The following is a 21,067-nucleotide window of genomic DNA, read 5'->3' as shown; positions in this document are numbered from 1 at the left end:
ACAGTGTCACACAAACATATAGAAAGTTTTTCAACCCTTTTATTTTTTTAGGGTTATATTTAAAGGGTTATTAATCAACGGGACAATAACTAACAATTTATCAAAAACTACAAAATCCCTTCTCTCCAGTGAGAAACTCCAGCTCATTCTGGGGATCACAAGCCAAATGGGATATATTATCCAGGTGAAAGAGAGCAAGAGTCTGGGATTCCCTCCTGAACCTGTTGCCCTCACAACCCGATTTCTGATAAAAAGAAGACAATGGATGTGTGGGGCTACAAATCCTGTTTAGAAATGTTTCATTTATTGATGATGGCCTCTTTAAAAAAAAAAAAAAAAAAACAAAAAACAAAGGGGTATTTTTTTTGTTCAAAAGATCAGCAGTTATTTGAGGAATTAGTCATGTAATTTGTCTAGAAAAACAAAACACCTTTACATTCATGTGACTTATCTCCTAAGGTTGCATAAATGAAGCGTCATGCTATGATGATTACATGCAATTTTTACAATGTATGCTTAAGATTAGTGGCTTGTGGAGTGGTTAATGGGTGGCTTATGTCTTTATGTAAGATAAGCCATGATCTATGTATTGCTTGTAACATTTAATTTCCTCTTTTCAACCATTTTGACTGTGTGCTTGTATTGGTATAGTGTTCATGACGATAAGTAAAACGCAGCAGAGGCTTTTATGTTTACCAGCAATATTCATGGAGTACTAACAATTATGTTTTCAAGAAGGCCAAGAGAAAAAGAGTTGCTGTGGAAATGAAATCATTTTAGAACAAACCAAAGTCATTGGTTAACACAAGACGAGCCTTTTCTGTTCTGATCTTTTTAGTCAAGCCTTCATTATCCAATGCATACCTGATGGCATCGTTTGTCGTGCCTTACATTACAAAAAGACTCTACCGTGATGAGGACACGCGCAGTTGTCCTCATCACGAACATGTTGTCCAAATCTGAACATGATCCAGTTGGCAGCGACTGGATCATGTTCAGATTTGTCCAAATTCCTGAAAACAAAAGAAGTCGAGCGTCTTATTTGAAAGAGGTTGAAATCTTTCACTGCGACAAATTACATGAATGCAGCAAAATGTTCTTCCTTGTGAGGGTGATTGCACCGTTAACTTTTCAGATGTTTCTGTATTTTTTTTTTCTAAAAGTTGATGCAAACTCTTTAGTGCCAAAGAACAAAAAATGTGTGTGTACAAAAACGGCACAAATGGAAATAACGGGGTTAATAGTCCCTGAATTTCAGTTTCCTGCTTTGTTTAAAGCTTAATGCCTTTACATGTCTCCAGGGTAGATGAAACAATGTACTACTGTTGGAGCAAGTCTGACTCATTAATCATAGCCAATAATCCAATGGCTCTATGGTATCAACCACTTTCACCTAAACCTTAAACACCACTTTTTATTACTCTTTTTCACCGGCAAAGAGCCAGGAGTCAATGATTCAAGCTCTAAATGGCGAACATGTTTTTGACATTCTGAAAGTTTGTAATCCGTTATCCGCTTAACGTGTTAAACAGATGTTACAGATCTTTCCAAAGCTGCCAAATGTGCTGCATTCATTGAAAAGCCCAGCTTTAGATGAAGATGAATGAAGTGGAGTTACAGAGTTTCAAGTTGAGGTTTGTAAAACCAATCCTTCACTTTCTGCTCATAGTATTAAATTACAGATTTCCCATAGACTTTGAAGGTGTACTGTGGGCTTTTAAAGTTGATCAAAATATTTGAATCCATTGGTTATAAACATGATGTGACGTACACCCTTTGCTCAGAACATGGTATGCAAGTAAAACAGATATTTGTTTTGCTTCACTTGTGATAAAATGGATGCATTTTCTATAGAAAAATAGATGCTTGCCTGAAAATTCCCTATACATTCAGAGCAAAGCTTAAATGGACTGGAACCATGACAGAATTACAGGAAGGGACCTTATGCTCACTCCTAAAGGGGTCCAGCACAGACTCTTTAAAGGGTCACCAATCTGTCTGCCGTTAATTTCTTTAGGAAGTTTATCAGGAAATAGCCTCTTGCGTCCTACTGTTAAAGATATACATGTGGAAAGCTTGCTACATGTTGTTAAGGGTTTCACAGAGACTAAATGCTTTGGTCAGATCAGACAAGGCTGAAGGAAACATTCCTGATGTGAAACAAAGAAGGATGGAATGGAAAAGTACCTTACTGGGACTGTTAAGCATGGTGGAGGATCTGTGATGCTGTGGGCATGTTTCTCTTACAAAGACAGTGGAAGAGTTGTTTAAAAATTATGACATCATTAAATCTTTAAAATCTGGTGGCCTGTGGCAGAAAATTGGAAACCTGTTGTGTTTGGGTCAGGGTCCTGAATCCTGAAACCTACGGACCAATCAACACAGACATGTCTCGCTCTACAGTCGTATTTAAGACATTTACATTGTCTTTCTAAAAGATTGGCGTAAATATCAAACCATTGTGGACCCTATTGTAGCATATTTTATCTGTTACATTTTTTAAAAATGTCCCTATTTTGTATTTTCTAACATCATGATGGAATGAAATTCGCCAAGCTGTGAATCATCAGATGCTGAAGCGGTTTATGATTTAGCTGTTATAAATGAGCTTCCTGTTTCCTCTGAGCTTCGTGTATTAGATTTACTGGTATCGCTCATTCTTTCGTAAAAGTGCTTTGGCGTGCTTGTTTTGGCAGGAATTGACAAGAAGTGTTGTTTGAGTTTGTTAGACTCACTTTAATAAAAACAGTTACACACTTGCTAAATTTAACAAAAAGTTTGATTAGATACAAGTTTGATTAGCTCTCTGTAAGAATGCAAACAAAACTAAACGATGATCATGCATCGCAGTGGCATCGAGGTACTGCAATGTTGGGTAACTGCGTCTTGGAGGATCATTTAGTAGAAGCACATGTTGCATCAGACTGGGATGTGAGCTGAACAGTAACTTCTATGCTGGGGAAGGTCATGGCAACAATTCAGATTGGACTAAATTCATGCATGTAGAATAAAGTATTATTATTTTAGATACTCATTAATACGGGTTGTCATTGACAGGAGTTTAATGAAAGTCTGAGCTCAGAATTTTGTTCACAGAGCATGCTTTTTTTGAGAAGATGATCCATGAAAATAACCATGTTTAAAATATTACTATCTCTTTAGTCAACAAAGAAGAATATGAATGTGATTCAAAGGTTTTTCAACTATAACCACACGCAGTCGACTTCATGTTTCCTCCGGTTCTATTGAACATGTTATTAAATCGTTTAAGCAGACCTCACTCTCCCCTGCAGCAACATACCACAGTCATAAAAATCTGAGTAAATATCCACTGTGGAAAGTGATCACAGATCTTTGATCACTTAGTGGGACGAGCCGCATAGAGGCTCGTCCCACAATAGCTTCTGAGCCTTTACGTCTATTTCCATCTGCCTGCGGTGGTGGTGGTGGGGGGAGGGGGGTAAGGGGGATTTCGCCTCACCACTGCTATTTAAAGGTGCAGAATTGTTCCACCCCTGATCACCCCAACCCCCACAAGTCCCAGAACAAACAGACCGATGGCTCAACTTCCCTAGGCACACACATGCATGTTGGGTGACTCAACTTGACCCCTGGTTGGGGGAACAGAGGGTCACTCTGCATTCTAACCCCCACCTCCCTCACCCACCTGTCCAACTGTCCTGCCAGCCCCTTAGGTCTAGGATCAGAGAGACATTTTGGATTTACATGCAACCCGAAACCCCTAATTTGAGCTCTGATGACACCACAGAGACCCCGGCTGTTAGTCAGATGCTCCTACTAACCCCCTCTGTTGAGGCACAGAAATGGTCTGAGTGTTCTGGAAGTCGGCCTTCACCTCATGTGGTTAGCCGTAGTTTTGAAATGACTTTGTCAGACGGGTTTTTCTATTGATCCAGAATATATCTATGGTCTATGGTCAGAATATGGTCTATTGTGTTTATTTTCTTTAATTTTCGCTCCCATTCAAGTTGTACTTGAGGAAATTTGGTTACTAAAATACTTCCCCTGTCTTTTACTGCTTTGTCCATTCATTTGGTTCTAATACCTGTTAGCAGGCAAAAGCAGGTCATCTAGCAGGTGAAAAATTATTTTCAGACAGATTAGTAAACACGAAAATGAGACTTTTGACTTTGAAACATAGTTTAGTTTTTGTCTTATCTTGTTTATTTAAAACAATAAAACTCCACAGAAAGAACACCTTGTAGAGAAGGGAGCAGAATGTTCAGACTTTACATAAAAGATACCAGTTTCGAGAGACTTCAGATGTTCTTTTGGAAGGAATACATTTTTTTTTTTTTTTTTTAAGAATTGGCCCAAAAATATGAAAAACATGGAAGATTGTCGTCACATGTTTAATGCAGCCAGTACTTGCCAGAAATTCCCACAGCTCCTTTAGTGTTTCTGTACTCCTCTTGGAAGCCTACTTTGTCATTAATCTTCGATGGATGTCTAGTTTTTGGTAATGTTGCTGTTGTGCCATATTTCCTCCATTGTGCTCCTTGGTATGTTTTATGCCTGGGAAATTGTTTGATACTCCTTCTCCTGACTGGTACTTTCTGACACCTTCATAGTCAACAGTTTGTAGCTAAGTATTCTATAGTTTTTCAGCAATATATTTTTTTGTAAACTGGCATCTAATTTTTGTCAGATAATTTGGAGGTTGAAAATGAATCGATGATTTAAAAGAGAGTGACTATGTCAATTTTCTGTGATATATACCTTGATATGCTGCTAAAAAGTGTCCTATAAATAAATACAGATGTAAAACATTGTGAGAGTTTCTAACTCTGAATCTTGAATGTTAAAAGGCATCCAAACTTGGAAATGAAATCATTTAAATATAATATTTGCATATGTTTTCTGTCTCAGTTGTCATAAAAAAAAATAAAAATAATGCTTTTTTTTGTCTTTCAGGATTCCATGAATGCCTTAGCTCATGATCTCAACTACCCCTTCCTGCGAAAGAACAAGAACATTGAGGCATTTCTGAACAGATGTAAGAGCTACTCTTTGTGTTTTTTGTGTTTTGGTGCTTTGTCCTTTTTCTATTTTCTTTCCATGTTTTTTGTCCTCGGTTTATTATTTAATCCCAACAAACATGTTTCAGTACTGCAGTCAAATATGCAAGACTTGTATAATTGAAATAACTGTTTTTTACTTCTTGGCCAGAGCTGTGTGTTTGTTGCTTTTCTCATTTTCAAAAGGGTCAAATGTGGGTTTTTTTTTTAATTTTAGGCAGATACTGACAGGTTGGTGCCTCAGGCAGTCGAGTTTAGTAACGGCATTCTTTTACTATAGAGTCATGTCATGAAAACTCAGCTCATTATTCTTCCCTGAATAATAAAAGGGATTCTATGTGGCAGATATCATCATCATCATCATCATCTGGAGGCATGCATATGTTAATGTTGTCTAAACTTGTAGGTGCAAGCTACCCTGAGGGCTGGGCGCCAGTTGCCAAATATGAATGAATTCTTCTGAAGCTGAAAAATGCCAGTTCCATTTCCTGGAAAATATGTCAAATAAAAGCTTAATCTGTTTGATTTGACTGACCATAGAGCAATTAACCAAATATGTAAACTGAGATAAGTTCCCATGATGAAAGTAAAATTACCATGGTCCCATGGTGTTTACATAAAACAGACATGTGTAACAGAGTCTAACTGCTTTCTAAACACACAAGTATTTCTGCTACTGTTTAAAAAAGTAGCATTTTGTCACCTTTCTAAAATAATGGCCTAAGTAAATTTTGGATTTTTTCCCCCTAAATCTTTTATTATTATTATTATTATTTTTATTATTATTATTATTATTATTATTATTACCAAAATCACATTTTGCAAAAAAATAACGTAAGTCTTCCTAAATTTTAGGAAGCTGCTGATTTTGATTTTTACAGTTATAGTTTCTTAATAAACTGGTTTTGACACATTGAATTAAAACCAAAAAACACAAATAATAATGCTAGGTTTATTATTTGTGAATCTGATTATGAATTGAATTAATCAAAAAAGTATAAAGTTGATTCAGTAAATTTTAAGTACAACACAGGATATTTTATATTAGAGTTGCACAAATTTAACTGATAGTATACACAAACAGCAGGTCTTAACCATTGCGTAATTTACATGTCATTTGTTCCATGTGATTTTTTTTATATAACATTAGCATAACAAGAAGGGTGAGTGGAGCTGCTTAAATTTCCATATAACGACTTTCTGTGCCTTTGGCATTATTTCCAGTCAAATTTGCTTTTCCTGTTAGACAGAGAAAATTCTCAGAGCCTTTTCTGGTCAGTTGTCTGGCAGCGTGTAGCAACAGGCAGGGAGGGGCAGCACTTCACTACACTTTACTATGGTCAATAAATGCATTTCAAACCATAAGAGGGGTATGGCAAAAACCAGTAGCAGCTTTCAAAGAATCCTCAGTAAACCTTGATACCAAGGTCCAAAATGGGTGGGAGTGTTTCTAGCTCTTATCTTTAGACTTCTCTTTTTCAGAGGCTGATCATGTTCATAAACAATCTGCAACATTGCCCACACGATGTGTGGGCAGAGTGGTTTTATTTGAAAACACTTTTGAAACTTGTTGCCAGGATCAAATTCCCCTCCTGAGTTTCGGCTCACATAGATTTGTTGCCTACGAAGTGTTTTAGTTAAATGTATGTTTAACTAAATTAACTTTAATGCACGTATGTGTAACTATTGCAGATGTATTTTAAGATGTGGTGTTCGTTTTTGTTTAAAATGATCCATTCAAGCATCTTTATTACTTGTGCCATTTATTTTGTTTATGTTTTAGTAACGTGTCCCCTAAATACGTTTTCTAATTAAATAAGCCTTCTTTTTGTTGATATTATTTATTTCATAATGTATCTACAAAGATTCCAGTTCTTGTCCTAATAGCGTTTGATATGTTCAAATTCTTGTTCGAAAAGACTCCCAAAAGGCAAATATAAAGTGGACCGCAAGGCTAACCCAAGTAAATCGATGGTATTGTCCACGTTTTCTCTGCAGTTTCATTTGAAATTGAGATGATAATCTATGCAGATCACAAAAAGTACATTTTTCTTGACCTTTGAATAAAAATTTCCAAAAGGTATTTTGAATAGAAGTGGCAGCAGATTGAGCTTTTGTGATGCTGAAGTATTTTACTCCTATCTCTTATCTGCAGATGAGAAGCTGGTGAATGAACTGCGAGAGCTGCAGGTGAAGGTTGACGACTTTGAAAAAGTGAAGTTGATCGGGAGAGGAGCCTACGGTGAAGTGCAGCTGGTGAGGCGTTTCTCTCTTACTGCCCTGTAAAAGAAGAAAATATTTATTTTAACCTTTATATTTCATTGTTAAGCTCCGCGTTTGAAGTAGAGAATTTTTCCTGCTTTTCCTGAATTTAACAGTTTGCTTCTGGGCCACTAGAGGGAGCAACCATCAAGACAAATAAAAAAAAAACACCCTGTTTTAAACACAGAACTCTAAAATATTTTTCACATCATTTCCTACCTAATGAATCATACATTTTGAAACTGGCTGTAATTCCTTGCTCTCATCTTGGCCTCGTTTTTTAACTACCTTCCTTCTGCTGGAAGGCAGTTAAAATCAGGTATCTGATAAGATGTTTGTCTGTTGGAACGAGTCCGGACAGGCTTTGTGTGGGGTATGAATATGAAGTCTGGTGAGGGGGTGTGAAGGGGTACTCGTCTGTGTTTGTGCTTAGCGCTTGTGTAAGCATGTCTTCTTATGGGTGTGTACAACACTCGCTGCTTCCCGTTTCATGTCTGGATCTCTGCTGTTATCTCAGTCATTGTGACATTCCAACAGTTCTCTCCTTATTGTCCTTGTGGAGTTGTTACTGTTTACATTCCAGCATCGTCTCCTCTCTCTTATCTGCCTGGCCTTATTTACAGGTCCGTCACAAGGCCTCGAAGAAGGTTTACGCCATGAAGCAGCTCAGCAAGTTCGAGATGATCAAAAGGTCAGACTCGGCCTTCTTCTGGGAGGAGAGGCACATCATGGCGTTTTCCAACAGTCCCTGGATTGTTCAGGTGTGGATGTGTATTTCTTTCCGCAACACGCAGAAAATTATGTGATAGACCAATAAAAAGTGGTACATTATTGAAGGAAAATGCATTATGCTTTTACTTTGGTACCTCTGAATAAAAGACACTCATATGCCTTTAGAAGTCACCTTAATGGTAAATTCAGTGCAACAAGAGTGTAATTTAATCTCACTACAGATCTAAGGGGTTTCTTAGAGAACATCAGTGAACAAACGGCGTCCTGTTAGCAAAGAAACACAGAAGTTTAAGAGAAGTTTAAAACAAGTTTAGGTTATAACACTGTATCCTAAGCATTCAATGTCTTATACAACACTCCTGAAAAGTGAACATTGCAACTCTATCGAGGCGTACATGTCCACATAAATTAGGAGGCCTGACAAGGAGAGGCTAAAACGGCAAAGCAGTGAAGAGATGAGAGAATCTGTTGACAGTTCAGCTATTACTTGCACATTTAACAGGCTTTTACTTTTTGAATTCCTGACTGCTGAGCTACTGATGCATTCAGACTACAATTGTGAAGTGACTAAAAACAATACATCAGTGTTTTCCTCAGCATTCTGCAGCTTTAGCTGTGTAATGTTGCTGCGTCCTTTTGCAAGTGGCTCACTCTAGCCTTACTCGTGTTTTCACCATTTGTCTCCTTGCAGCAACAGAACCACCCACAAGGTTTCTCTTTGAGATTTCAGCTATTTGTCAGGCACACCTTTAACACGGCAGGAATCCCATCCATAATAGGATCCCACACAGGGAAAAAAAACAAAAACAAAAAAAAAACAAGAAACAAAAAGCAGTTTCACTTCTGTCCAGGCAACGCCTCTTTAGATCATCTTGCAGATATGTTTCATGGTGTTAATCCGGATGTTCCAATCAAATCCTACAAACGTAATGGTTTTATTAACTGCTAAGGCAATTAAAAGATGTGGAACAAGAATCCAGTTTGAAATAATAAGTTTCTTTTGTGCTATCTTGCAACCAATCTTATTTTATTTGCAACTTTATTTGCTATAAAGTTGCAACAAGGAACTTGTGTGTTATGTTGGTTATTTTGAATGAAGTTTAAATAGAACATATGTTTAAATTAAAAATTTGAAAACTAAACTAATTAAGCTACAATAACTTAATATTTTAGATAAATCAGTTGAACCTGGTTGTTGTTTTTTTTTTTTTTTTTTAGCTAGAGTTGACATAATCCTGGCATCAGGTTTGCAGTAATGATTTTTGACTTTCACTATTGGCTGTGAAACAATGAACAGCAATTGTGAAATCTGTATCAGTGCAAAATCTTTAAGCACTTAGACATGACATTTATGTGTGGAATGGACATCATTCCAGCTTTGCTGCGCTTTCCAAGATGATCGGAACCTCTACATGGTGATGGAGTTCATGCCGGGCGGAGATGTGGTCACACTCACCATAAACTACGACATCCCCGAGAAGTGGGCTCGCTTCTACACGGCCGAGTTGGTGCTGGCGCTGGATGCCATCCACTCTATGGGTTTCATCCACCGCGACATTAAACCGGACAACATGCTGCTGGACCAGCACGGACACCTCAAACTAGCCGACTTTGGCACCTGCATGAGGATGAACTCGGTAGGTTGATTGTTGTGAATTGGAGTGAATGAGATGTTTCACTATTTCTGAAACTTTAGAAGTGAAAATGCATTTAGTTATTCTTTGTCAGGGAAATACATTTGTTGTATTGTCACTTGGAGCTCTAGTGCACCATCAGGTGTTCAAATAGTGGAAGTGCCACTCAAAATTGCACTTGAACTGTTTTGAAAAGCTTCAGGATTTACTTTGCTAAGCACCCAAATCAAAATGCCTCTGTGGTTCTGCCTCTGGTGTGGAGCAGGAAGTGTTTCTCAGCTTTTCACCACAGCTTTTTAAAATAGCCGCTCCTACATATTTGTGCCTTTGGGGAAATCGTCTGAAGTCATTACAAACACCTCGACATGCATTATGGTTTCTTGCAATTAAATTTTTTGTGCAAGTATATATAAAGACTTGTATTGCTGGTAAGTAACTAAATAAATTATAACGATATGCTTCATTTATATAGCATCTTTCAAGACAGAAAATACAAAGTGCATCAATAACATTTTAAAAATTATAGAACTAAAAAGGAAAAACTGTATAAGCAAAAATAAAAAAATAAATAAATACAAAATAAATAAATAAGTACCAGAAGCAAAATATATAAAACCAAAACAGGAAAGTAAAAATAAAATGTAAGACTAAATTCAATAATATTTGTAAAAAAAAAAAAATAGGTATAACACACAGAAAAACTTTGTTGAGAAAAAATATGGGTCCCCTAAAAAACGTTAAAAAAAACTAAAAAAAAACTTAATCATTCTAGGCAAAAGTTTTTCTTTCTAGACACTAATTTGATTAAATTGAGAATAAGCAGTGCACTGTCTCTTACTTTGTGATTACCATTGTAAAAAGTAAAAGGTTGACTTTTTTGGATCAGCAAACTAACACAGCTCACAAAAGAGTTTTTCAAGTCATGAAAATATGTCTTGATGTGTTCTGTAAGATCAACAATAGTTATTGGAAGACAGATTTAGTTGGGGACTTTGACACAGATCATCTCTGTATATATTAAATAGTGTGTCCCCAGACCTGATACTTTGAATCTTATACTTATGGTTGTGTGTTTGCTTGTCTACAGTCTGGTATGGTGCACTGTGTGACAGCTGTAGGCACACCAGACTACATCTCCCCGGAGGTGCTTCAGTCTCAAGGCGGTGATGGTACCTACGGTCAGGAATGTGACTGGTGGTCTGTTGGAGTTTCCCTGTACGAATTGCTTGTTGGTGAGTTTCAGTTTAAATTCACAAGTATGAACTTCTTTCTGTGGGTTTATTGGTAAAAATCTAGGAAGCTTTAATCTCTAATATTCATCACAGGCGAAACTCCGTTCTATGCCGAGTCTCTCATCGGAACATATGGGAAGATCATGAACCACCATAACGCTCTGGTCTTTCCGGACGATGTGGAGATGTCTCAGAATGCCAAAGATCTCATAAGTGCTTTTCTCACTGACAGGTTTGATCATCAAACGTTGTCAAATGTTCTTAGACCATTAGACCATTTTTTTAAATATAAATCATAATCCACTTCATGTGTATGAACATGCTGATTAGCTGGAGCCATTTTGGGTTTCTCGCTGTTTGGCTGCATTACCCAATCACAGACCTACGAACAGTTTAGTTGTCTGGGCCTTGATATAAGACAGCATCACTCAAAAAGGTAAAAAAAAAAAAAAGAGTGCCTAGATTTGCTTGAATTAGATTGAACTTTACTGGTTCCTCTGGGAAATTACCAGCAGCAGTCCACTGACAGAAAAAAAAAAAAAAACAAAAAAAACTAAACAATCAAACTTAAAAAATGAGAAATCCAAACAAAACTGTCATAATTTTATTTATTGTTGATCTTTGATGTAAAGTTATATTGTTTTGTTGAAAAATGGAAACCAATTTGTGAACAAAACCAAAATTCCTCTCTGTGTCCCGTCATCCCACTACCTCTGGGTGCTTGGCGGCGGAGCGGTGTGGCAGCTTGAGTTGGTCGTAATGGAATGACTAGCTCAACTTCAGGCATATGCTGAAGAAAAGACGCAGATTTGAAGATGATTGTGATGTTGATGATTATTATTTATGACCATTTAAAAATATTATAACCCATATCATAATAAAAATCTCCTTCGGCTGCTGACAGATTTGTTTTTCGACTGATTTTGGTGTTATCTAGGCCATTCCACCCCAATCAGTGAGTCATTTAGCACATATAAAAATAAAAAAAAACATTCAATTTGATGCACTGCAGGCAATAGTGAAATTAGGAATTATTCATTGTTGAAGTATTTTCAAATTAGACAATGTTTTTTGTTGTTTTTTTGAGTCTGTCTGCCTAAAATAGCTGAATGAATCCAAAGGTTTCTTAATGACATCAGAATTTAAGCTTAAATTCTGATTTATTCATTCACTGAATGAATAAATGGCTAGTGGTCCTGCTTTGTGGCCGTTTCCAGTGGAAGAGACCACTTCCTGTTTACATTACTGACCCCTCCCCAGAAAAGGCTTTAAACACAGGCCCTTTCTGCTTCTCTACAGAGCAGCCTTTCATTTTTTCCTTCTCACTGAGTTTATTTGCTTTCTCACTCACTATTCTCTCACCACGCACAGAATCCGATGTGTGTATGTGAGGCAGTCTCACACACACATTCGCTAATCACTGCATGCACTTAACCCACATACTCTGTCATTGTCTTCCCATTTTGCTGGATCACTCATTCGGTCTTGTTACCCCCCCCCTCCCCACCCTGTCTCTCTTTGAGTTATCTAATTTTTCCTTTATGTGCAACATTTTATACCTGACTGCTGCCAGTTTCCATTTCTCTTGCCCCTATTTACTCCTTTAGTGTTCTGGGCACAAAGACATAGCTTTTAAACTTTCCTCGGGTTTCCGTTTTTTTTTTTTTTTTTTTTTTTTAATGCACCCATCAGAAAACTCCGCTCTCTCCCCTTCTTGCTTGATCTGGAATGTCCCACACGTGGCAAGCCCAAACTGCCACACCCCTCTGCCGCCATGCACCCAGAGGTATTGGGGTGGGGGGATGCAGAGAGGCATTGAAGGAGAGAAAGTTCTGTGTTGCCGACGGTTCCTCACGCTAACTTTCTGCCATTCTGAAACTATATTATCTTGGCTCTGGCTGAACACAGGAGGTTCTCTGCAGCAGCGGTCATGCGGCTCTCCATTCTGGCCAGTTTGGTCAGTGCAGTCATTCCACTGGGCTCTGTGTTTTTGGGATGACATGTTAGTGATGGTGGGTGGAGGGGCGGGGTGAGGTGGGGAGTGTTTTGCATTCTCACTAAGGCAACTCGCCTCTCAACGCGCCTCTGCCTCCTCCTTGTTGCTGTGTGCAGGAAGGTTCGACTGGGCCGCACCGGAGTGGATGAGATCAAACGTCACCCCTTCTTCAAGGACGACCAGTGGACCTTTGACAACATCCGTGACAGTAAGTGGGCACGTGGTGCATGTCTCTGAGCCTGTGCAGGTGTAGGTTCCCTCTGTTATTCCCATGTCTGGTAATGTGCGCCTTAGTCTTGTTGCCATTTCTGTCTTATCACCTCCAGCTCATTCCATTCCCTTTCCAGATTTGCTTCGCTTTAGCCTGTGATTTCAGTTTATTTCCAGCTCCTGCACCAGTAAGCCTTCACTTATGCTACACATGCTCTCCATATGGTGTCATATCTGGCATCAAATGATGGGACGCTTTGTGGAGCAGGACATCATGTTATTGCGCAAATCCTTCTGGAAATCAGCTCATATGGAGTATATCTTTAAAAAAAATGCATTAAAGATGAGAGCAGCAGATTTCAAATAATACTGGTTTGCTGTCGTGTATTTAAAGACTTAATGTATTTAAAATTTATAAGACAACATGCTGGAAAGAGAGCAATTACAGCCACTGTTGGTGAAATTAAATAGCTTGATTATGGCAGGTTTACTAACATTGCCCACTATTTTAATTGTTGTTTTTAAGTCTAAAATTATACACACTTGCAGTTTAGTTGACGATTAAATGACTAATTAACCGTTTATTAGCTGGTTAATTAGTCTTCGTTCTTCTGAGGTTGGCATCCTGCAGCCAGCTGCTTAACAGACATTCCCAGGCCTCCTTAATGGCAGTTGTAAAGCAGCGTCACCCTAATAAGGCGGAGCTGATCAGCAGTGTGCAGCAAAAATTGGAGTGAGGGAAACTTTGTTTCCTTTCTCCCTCTCTTCTGGAACGTCACTCGAAGTATTATTTTTCTCTCGAACTATGATTTTCATCGTTTGTTTTGCTTTTATGATTTATAAAATATTTGTCGTGGAAAGCAATGTAATATTGTTTTGATGTTTAGTTAATTATTAAATTTGTTTTCCATATAATTTAGCCTCACTTTTTTTGTTCTTTTTTCCCCCATAGAGTTTTATGTAGTTGCTACATTCGAAACATTTAATTTCAAGTCAGATTATTTAACGTGGATATCCTTAATTTTTTAACTCATAAAATGTTTTAATATTACTTGAGTCTGATCAGATTCTTGTCTCTGGATGGTTTTGTGTACATATGACGGATAAAAATCTTGTCATACAGGTCAGTGAGATCAAGTGTGGGATTTGGATAACATTACTCTACAGTGTGCACTTCTCTTTGTAACTTAAAACAAAAAAAAAATAGTCTTTACAAGAAGCTCTTTGTGCATTGCTGAAATTATAGGATATGGGGTGGAAAAAAGAGGAAGAAAATTAGAATTTCTACATTAGGATTATGAAGAGCACCTTTGTGTCTGTGAGTGATTACATTCAGAGCCTTTTCCTTTCGCCTCCCCATTTCTCCGCTGCACCTGGCTCTGATTATAAGGGCAGACTAAAGTTCTGATCAGAGCCTTGCAGTCTGGAACATAAAACCACCGCTGTGCCACTGCTGCGCTGCACATGCATGTCCTCTTTCTCTCTCTCTCCCTCTCAAACACACACACGCACGCAGGCAGACGCGCACACACAGGCTCAACACGCACTGGAAACGTGAGCCAGATCTATTTCTTGTTTCCTGCAGAGCCCTATCTGTGCACTCTTTAGATCTTTAAGAACGAAACGACTCCCTGCTACGTAAGGCCTTCGCTCTGTGCTGCGACTCTTATCTCCTTCCGTTTTCTTGCTTACGGCGGTGATTGCAGCGAAATGACGGGCGAGTGGATGCAGGGGCTGAGAAAGGCGCATCCTCCGTAGCAGCGGGCGGGACGATCGTGTGGCCTCGTCTAATGAGAGGGGCGCCCCGTTTCGAAGGGTTCCGACTCTCTTTTTCACTCTCACTGTGGCCGCGGCTGCCTGTCATTAGACTCTCCCTATCAGAGAGCATTCTGGGAAGTCTTGCCACAAGGCCATCCATGTCTCTTTCTGTCTCACCACACGTTTGACTTCTATTTTTTTTTTTTTTTTCCAAGCTTCTAGTTTTACATCACCCCCTACGTTGATATCATTCGTGCGTATTCATCAAGCTGACGGTCAAGTCTCGACCTAACAGTAAAGAGCTGTTTGCACAGAGCCAGAATTACACCCGTCTGAGGCCGCTTGTCTTTTATTTAATTGGAATCTTTTTATAGACTAAAGGACCATTTTTATCTGATTGGCCCCTGCACGGATTTGTGTCTGCACGCTGTGTCGTGTTCAAAAGTGTGCTTGCTCTTGTGAAAGGAGAGCAGAGGGTGCTGTATTTTTTTTTTTTTTTTTTTTTTTGCTGCTGTGGTCAGGATTCATTTGTGAAAGGTAGCTGTGTGTGTGGGGCACAAAGCAAGCACTGTGTGGGGAAAAGGAGTGGTGTCAAGCTCACGCCAACCTGTAGGAAACGTACTCCTACTGCAGGCCGTGCCAAAGTTGGCACAGGGTTGGCTGAACGGGGTGAAAAAAAATAAAATATTCAGTGCTAAAATGTTTTCAAGGAAGGGTTTTTAAATGCTCTTCGCCTGCTGGATCTTCTTCACGTTTTGTCACATTGCAATCCTCTACATTCACTGCACGGACCAAATGTTAAAGTGGAAGGAGGATGATTTTTTTTTTTTTTTTCACAGTTTTCTTCCAAGTAAAAATTTGGAAACAAGGCTTTTTTTTTTTTTTAATCTTGATGCACTTAGCTAAAACCTAATGCATCCAATGGCCTTTAAAATTCCCCTTATTCGTTTTAATTTAATCTTAGGATGAGTGCAGCACAGCTGTTTTGTGTAGACCTCAGAGAAACGGCATCATGAAGTTATTTTAACATTTATAAGGAACACATCAGACACGTGAAATGAGATAATCAGGTCAAGATGCAGAACACTTTTATAGCGGAACGCTAACATCATCAGCCTCAGCAGACCGTGCCCTCTGTCAAAGAGTTCAGAGTTGACAAGAAGGTGAGCGAGGCGAAAGAAACTAGGCAGTGGAGGAAATGTGTTATAGCAGAATAAGGTGGATCCACAGAACACTGCCACCGGAAATACAAATGGACTCCACACTTTTTAGACCTCTGTTCGGAAAGAATATTAAAAACCTTTTGTTGCCTCCCAGTTATACACTGTAATACAATATTATAATAATTTGCTGTTAATTCTTGTAACACGATAAAATGCGAAATGGTTCAGAGGGGCAGTAAATAACTCTGAGGCAATCCACCATCTTTATACTCAACTGAATCTTTATTTCTACTCTAACCCTCCTGGTTCGCACTGCCTCCTCCTCCTTGACCCGTTTGACTCAACGATTCGCCCTCTGCTCCTGTGTTCCAGCTGTGGCTCCAGTGGTTCCAGAGCTGAACAGCGACATAGACACCAGTAACTTTGATGACATAGAGGTGGAAAAGGGAACTGCCGAGACTTTTCCTCCTCCCAGAGCGTTTACGGGCAACCAGCTACCATTTATCGGCTTCACTTATTTCAAGGAGGATCAGTGAGTCTTTTAATCTTGTGTTCTTTTTGTTTGACTGGTGTTTTATCTAGATATGTCATTGAAAAATTTTTATTTTTGATTTATTTGTATTGCTGTAATGGGTTTATATGAGGAAAAACCAGTTCCTTGCACTGACAAAGGACTGTTTACAGGAATGCTTAAAGGGAAACAACAGCTTCACACTGAAGCCAGACACTGTATCCCTGTTTTAGACCCATACTGCCGCCTTGTTCTGACAGTCTCTTTAAACGCCCTCTCTGCGTCTGATTTATCGTAGATTCCTGCCTCACTTTAGCCTAGCACAAATATTGAGGAATAAAACATTTATTTCTTAAAGTTATGTTGCTGAACTGCCTTAATCCACAGTAACTGTTGGCATGTAGCCAAATTTTATTGGACATATTTGTCAAAAAGGTAAAGAGTACTGAAAATAACCAAGTGCAGCAACTCTGCATCTAAACTCCAAAATTAATGGTTTTACAAACTGAAACTGTTATGGCTGATCTTTGAACCTCACATGCTGCCTGAAGTTTGGTCTTGTGTGTTGCTACCAGTTAAAGCTGTTGCAAACATTCGTTGGTTTCCTCTCTCCGTTTGTAGGCTCCTGAGCAGAACAGGCAGCAGCTCTGAGGAGGATTCAGACGACTGTAAGGAAAACTGTAAGGATACAGAAAATTCTGCAGATAGCAAGAAAGACGTGAGTGACTTTGTGTGCAAAGTTTTTTTTTTTTGTTTGTTTTTTTTTTTATCCCGTCAGAGAGTATAGACGGAAGACATTTTTTCTTTGTTTTCCCTCTGAGCAGCTGCAGAAAAAGGTGAAGCAGCTGGAGGAGCAGCTTGATCATGAGATGCAGGCCAAAGATGAACTGGAGCAGAAGTGCAAGTATGACTGGGACACACACACACACACACACACACACACACACACACACACACACACACACACTTGAACATCATTATGATGGATTATACCACTTTTTGTACAATCTGAAACTATAAATCAACTTTTTGATACACTGTTATCTATAGATTGTGATTTTAAGAATAAAAAAGAATTCATTTCAGATCACTGTTTTGTTTATATATTAGCAGAATCACTTAGGAAAGAAGTAGTAATTAACATCCTAATATTGCAGTATAGGCTAAATGAAACGAGAAGAAGAGTGGTAAAGTCAAATGCAGCTTCATTTTTGTTCTTCTATTTATTTATTCATTGCATTTCACCAGTTTGCTCATTTTGAGAAGAAAATGTTTAAAAGAACAGATCAAATGTGTTTTTAACAAGTGGTTATATGTCAAGGAAATTGTTTTTAAATCTCTATCTTATATTTTAATGGAAAATCTGTAATCATTTTTTATTTTTTTTTTTATCTTCAGAAATGCCACCAATCGTTTAGACAAGCTGGTCAATGAACTGGATAAGGAGGTAAAAAATGGACTCAGAAGTGGCTGCAGGCGCTCTAACCCAGTCTCATATAACACAGTAGGTCTAAGTTTGCCTTCCTGTTTTATCAGATGAACAGTCGGCAGAAAGTGGAAGCCTCCATGAGGCAGCTGGAGCGAGAGCGAGCCCTGCTGCAGCACCAGAGTGCGGAGAACATCCGCAAGGTGGAGATGGAGGCAGACAGGAAGCGCATCCTGGAAAACGAGTGTGAGCGCCCAGCGACCTTTATCTGACACTGGGTTTGTCTTTTTCAAAGTCTGAATAACGTCCTTCTCGACTGTTTTTGCAGTGAACAACTTGAGGGACCAATTGGAGGACATGAAGAAGAGGAACCAACACTCACAAATATCCAATGAGAAGAACATCCAGCTGCAAAAGCAGGTGAGGAGGGAAACTCTGTATCGTTACTCGCCACAGCATGGTTCGCTTTTCTCGCAGAAAACTGAGAACTTGCCATCAAAGTTTTTTTTATGCGTTTGTATCATGTGTAATTAACCAAATATTCCCCATGCATATGATTGAATGCAAGTTGATATTTAACCTTACTAAATACGTCTAGCATTGTCTCTGACCTTCATTGTTGCCGGTTGTATTTATATGTATATGCTTTTTGTGTGACTTAGCTGCTTAGGGTTGTAAGTTGGACATGACAGAGTTTTCTTAGTCGCTCTTTAAAATGTGGAATACAGGAGAACATTCCATTTTAGTGATAAAAATGACCATTATATCTGCATGACAGGTGGCACAGGAGGATAAAGCTAATGTTTAGCTTAACTGAAGATCTGTGATGCTGTGGGCCTGTTTCCCTTCTAGAAGTCGTAGGAGTGCATGACATCACTGACTTAATTAAAATATAATGGCCTATTCCTACTTGTGATAATCAAGATTTCCACCTCTAACAATAATTTAGATTTCATACTGATTCAAAAGACAACAAGACTGCACAAACAAAAAAAAAAATACCTTTATTTTTTGTTTTATATTTTTACCTGTGATTTTGCCGCCTTCTGTTTTTCCTGTCACTTTGCTGCTGCTTCACATTCATTTCATCACAGATGGAAGGGTATTTGTGTTCTATCCTGTTCTGAAATATGTTACTAAATCTGCTGCTATAATGAAAACATTTTGCCTCTTAGGCTAAATGAGAATTAACTTAATCTATTCCTCACCTGTAGCTCGACGAGGCTAACGATGCCCTGCAGGCTGAGCAGGAGGCGGTGGCTCGGCTGAAGAAGGGCCAGGCGGAGGCACAGAAACAAGCCCAGAGCCTCGAAGTCAGCCTCAGGGAGATGGAGAAAAAGTGCAGCGGACTGGAAGCGAGCAAGGCGGAGCAGGAGAAGCAGATGAGGGGGCTGCAAGACGAGCTGGAGGAGGAGAGGAGAGAACACAACCTCAAGACGGAGACCCTCGCTGACCTGCAGGGTGAGACACAGAAGCAGCTGAACAGACGGTTTAACTCATCGTTCGATCAAGACCAGGGGTGGGCAATCCTGGTCCATCGAGGGCCGGTGTCCTGCAACTCTTAGATGTCTCCCTGGTCCAACACACTTGAATCCAACAGCTGAATCACCTCCTAAGTGCAGTCAGGTTCTCCAGAGTCCCGCTAACGACCTCATTATTTGGCTCAGGTGTGTTGAAGTTGAGACACATCTAAAAGTTGCAGGAGTCCAGCGTTGCCCACCCCCTGATCTAGATTTTTAAAAGTAATCAGATTTTTGTGTGCCCCTGAAGTAAACATCTCTTCAAGTTTTGGAAAAAGAAAGACATTACATAACTTGGAGTGTGCAGTTGAACTGAGAATTAGATGTGAATTGTTTTTTGGAATCAGCCCTGGGAAATATTGGATCATAGGTGGAAACATCTGCTGAAGGAGGTGGAGAGTGAAGCAAGATGCCAGAACATTGCAGGTTTTTTTTTTTTTTTTTCCTTGAGAGGTGGCTTTAAATTTCATGGTCTCTGTAACACAGAGACACCGCCCTCTGAGGTCAGAGGGGAATTTGTTAGGATAAAGTGTTACCTGTTTGGCGTTTTTTTTCTTCCGTTGGTCAAAGTCTCCTTTAGGGTCGATTCATGGAAAAGAAAAGGAAAACAAACATAAAGTGCCGTATTTTGGGTGTTTTAGGTCAAACATGAGCTGTCACACAGGGAATGTCCAAAAATAGGCGGACCAGGTGTTAAATTATTGCATGTTTGTGTCAAAATAGTTGCTTCACTTCTAGACAAATATTAACCACCTCTCTGCTAATTTTATTGCTGTTTTTACATTATTCCTTTTCAGGAACAATTTCACTCCTAGAAGACGAAGTGAAGGAGGTGAAATCTTCTCTTTCCAAGGTCAACAGTGAAAAAAAGGAACTACAGACGAAGCTAAATAATCTCGAAAAGGTATTTCCTTCTCTCCCAATCACTTTCACTGTATTTAAGTGTAAAATATTCCTCGATTAAAGACTTTACGGTGTAAAAGTCATTATTCTAAAAAAAAACTTAACATATACGCTTTGATTGCAGGAAAAGAACAACCAGGAGATTGACCTGATGTTCCAGCTCAAGTCGCTCCAGCAGAATCTGGAGCAGGAGGAGGCAGAGCATAAGGCTACCAAAGCTAAACTCGCAGATAAAAGCGAAGTCAACAAATCTATCGAGGAGCCCAAATCTGAGGCCTTAAAAGGTGAGCAGAAAGATCAATAGACGTACAGATGCTGATAAATGTGCTGGCAGCCATGGTAAGAATTTGTAAATGCCTTAAGATTAATGGATATTTTATTGTAGGAGCAAAATGTCACCCTATGAAAATTTGAATACAAAAAACTCAATGTAAACATTTTTATTGAAGTGGGGAAGAAAAAGCACATTATTGATTATTATTGTTTTTCTTTTTTCCTGTCACTATTTCTACTGATCAGTTTTCCCAGTAAGGCCTAGATTTTTTTATTTATTTATTTATTCATATTTAAATTTTTAATCTCTAGCCACCTGGTTTCTATCCTGCCATTTCCAAAAGCTACTTCAAAAATCTTTCAAAAAGCAAAAAAGGGGTTTAATTAGAAATTGTGATTTTTTTTTTT

The 21,067-nt window shown here is 38.8% G+C and overlaps 1 protein-coding gene across 4 annotated transcripts in view; it reads left to right on the top strand.

Annotated features, from left to right (window-relative positions):
• The window catches only part of LOC106953737 (rho-associated protein kinase 2-like), a 44,904-nt gene that overhangs the window by 2,003 nt on the left and 21,834 nt on the right, over positions 1–21,067 (top strand). For all 4 annotated transcript variants that reach the window (XR_001426249.1, XM_015042706.1, XM_015042708.1 and 1 more), the window contains exons 2-17: positions 4,936–5,017; positions 7,195–7,295; positions 7,925–8,062; positions 9,410–9,670; positions 10,755–10,899; positions 10,993–11,131; positions 13,012–13,103; positions 16,399–16,558; positions 17,159–17,255; positions 17,362–17,441; positions 17,936–17,984; positions 18,074–18,209; positions 18,292–18,383; positions 19,178–19,424; positions 20,281–20,387; positions 20,511–20,670. Coding sequence is in view for 3 of the 4 variants with exons in the window: in XM_015042706.1 (XP_014898192.1) it covers positions 4,936–5,017; positions 7,195–7,295; positions 7,925–8,062; positions 9,410–9,670; positions 10,755–10,899; positions 10,993–11,131; positions 13,012–13,103; positions 16,399–16,558; positions 17,159–17,255; positions 17,362–17,441; positions 17,936–17,984; positions 18,074–18,209; positions 18,292–18,383; positions 19,178–19,424; positions 20,281–20,387; positions 20,511–20,670 (2,086 nt within the window). In the remaining variant the exon portion in view is untranslated. The remainder of the gene's footprint in view (positions 1–4,935; positions 5,018–7,194; positions 7,296–7,924; positions 8,063–9,409; positions 9,671–10,754; positions 10,900–10,992; positions 11,132–13,011; positions 13,104–16,398; positions 16,559–17,158; positions 17,256–17,361; positions 17,442–17,935; positions 17,985–18,073; positions 18,210–18,291; positions 18,384–19,177; positions 19,425–20,280; positions 20,388–20,510; positions 20,671–21,067) is intronic.

This window comes from Poecilia latipinna, unplaced genomic scaffold, assembly GCF_001443285.1.
Source record: "Poecilia latipinna isolate Pla-1442-1.1 unplaced genomic scaffold, P_latipinna-1.0 Scaffold599, whole genome shotgun sequence".
Taxonomy (NCBI): Eukaryota; Metazoa; Chordata; class Actinopteri; order Cyprinodontiformes; family Poeciliidae; genus Poecilia; species Poecilia latipinna.
Note: the sequence above shows the minus strand (reverse complement) of the source record. Positions and strands in the feature narration are given on the sequence as shown.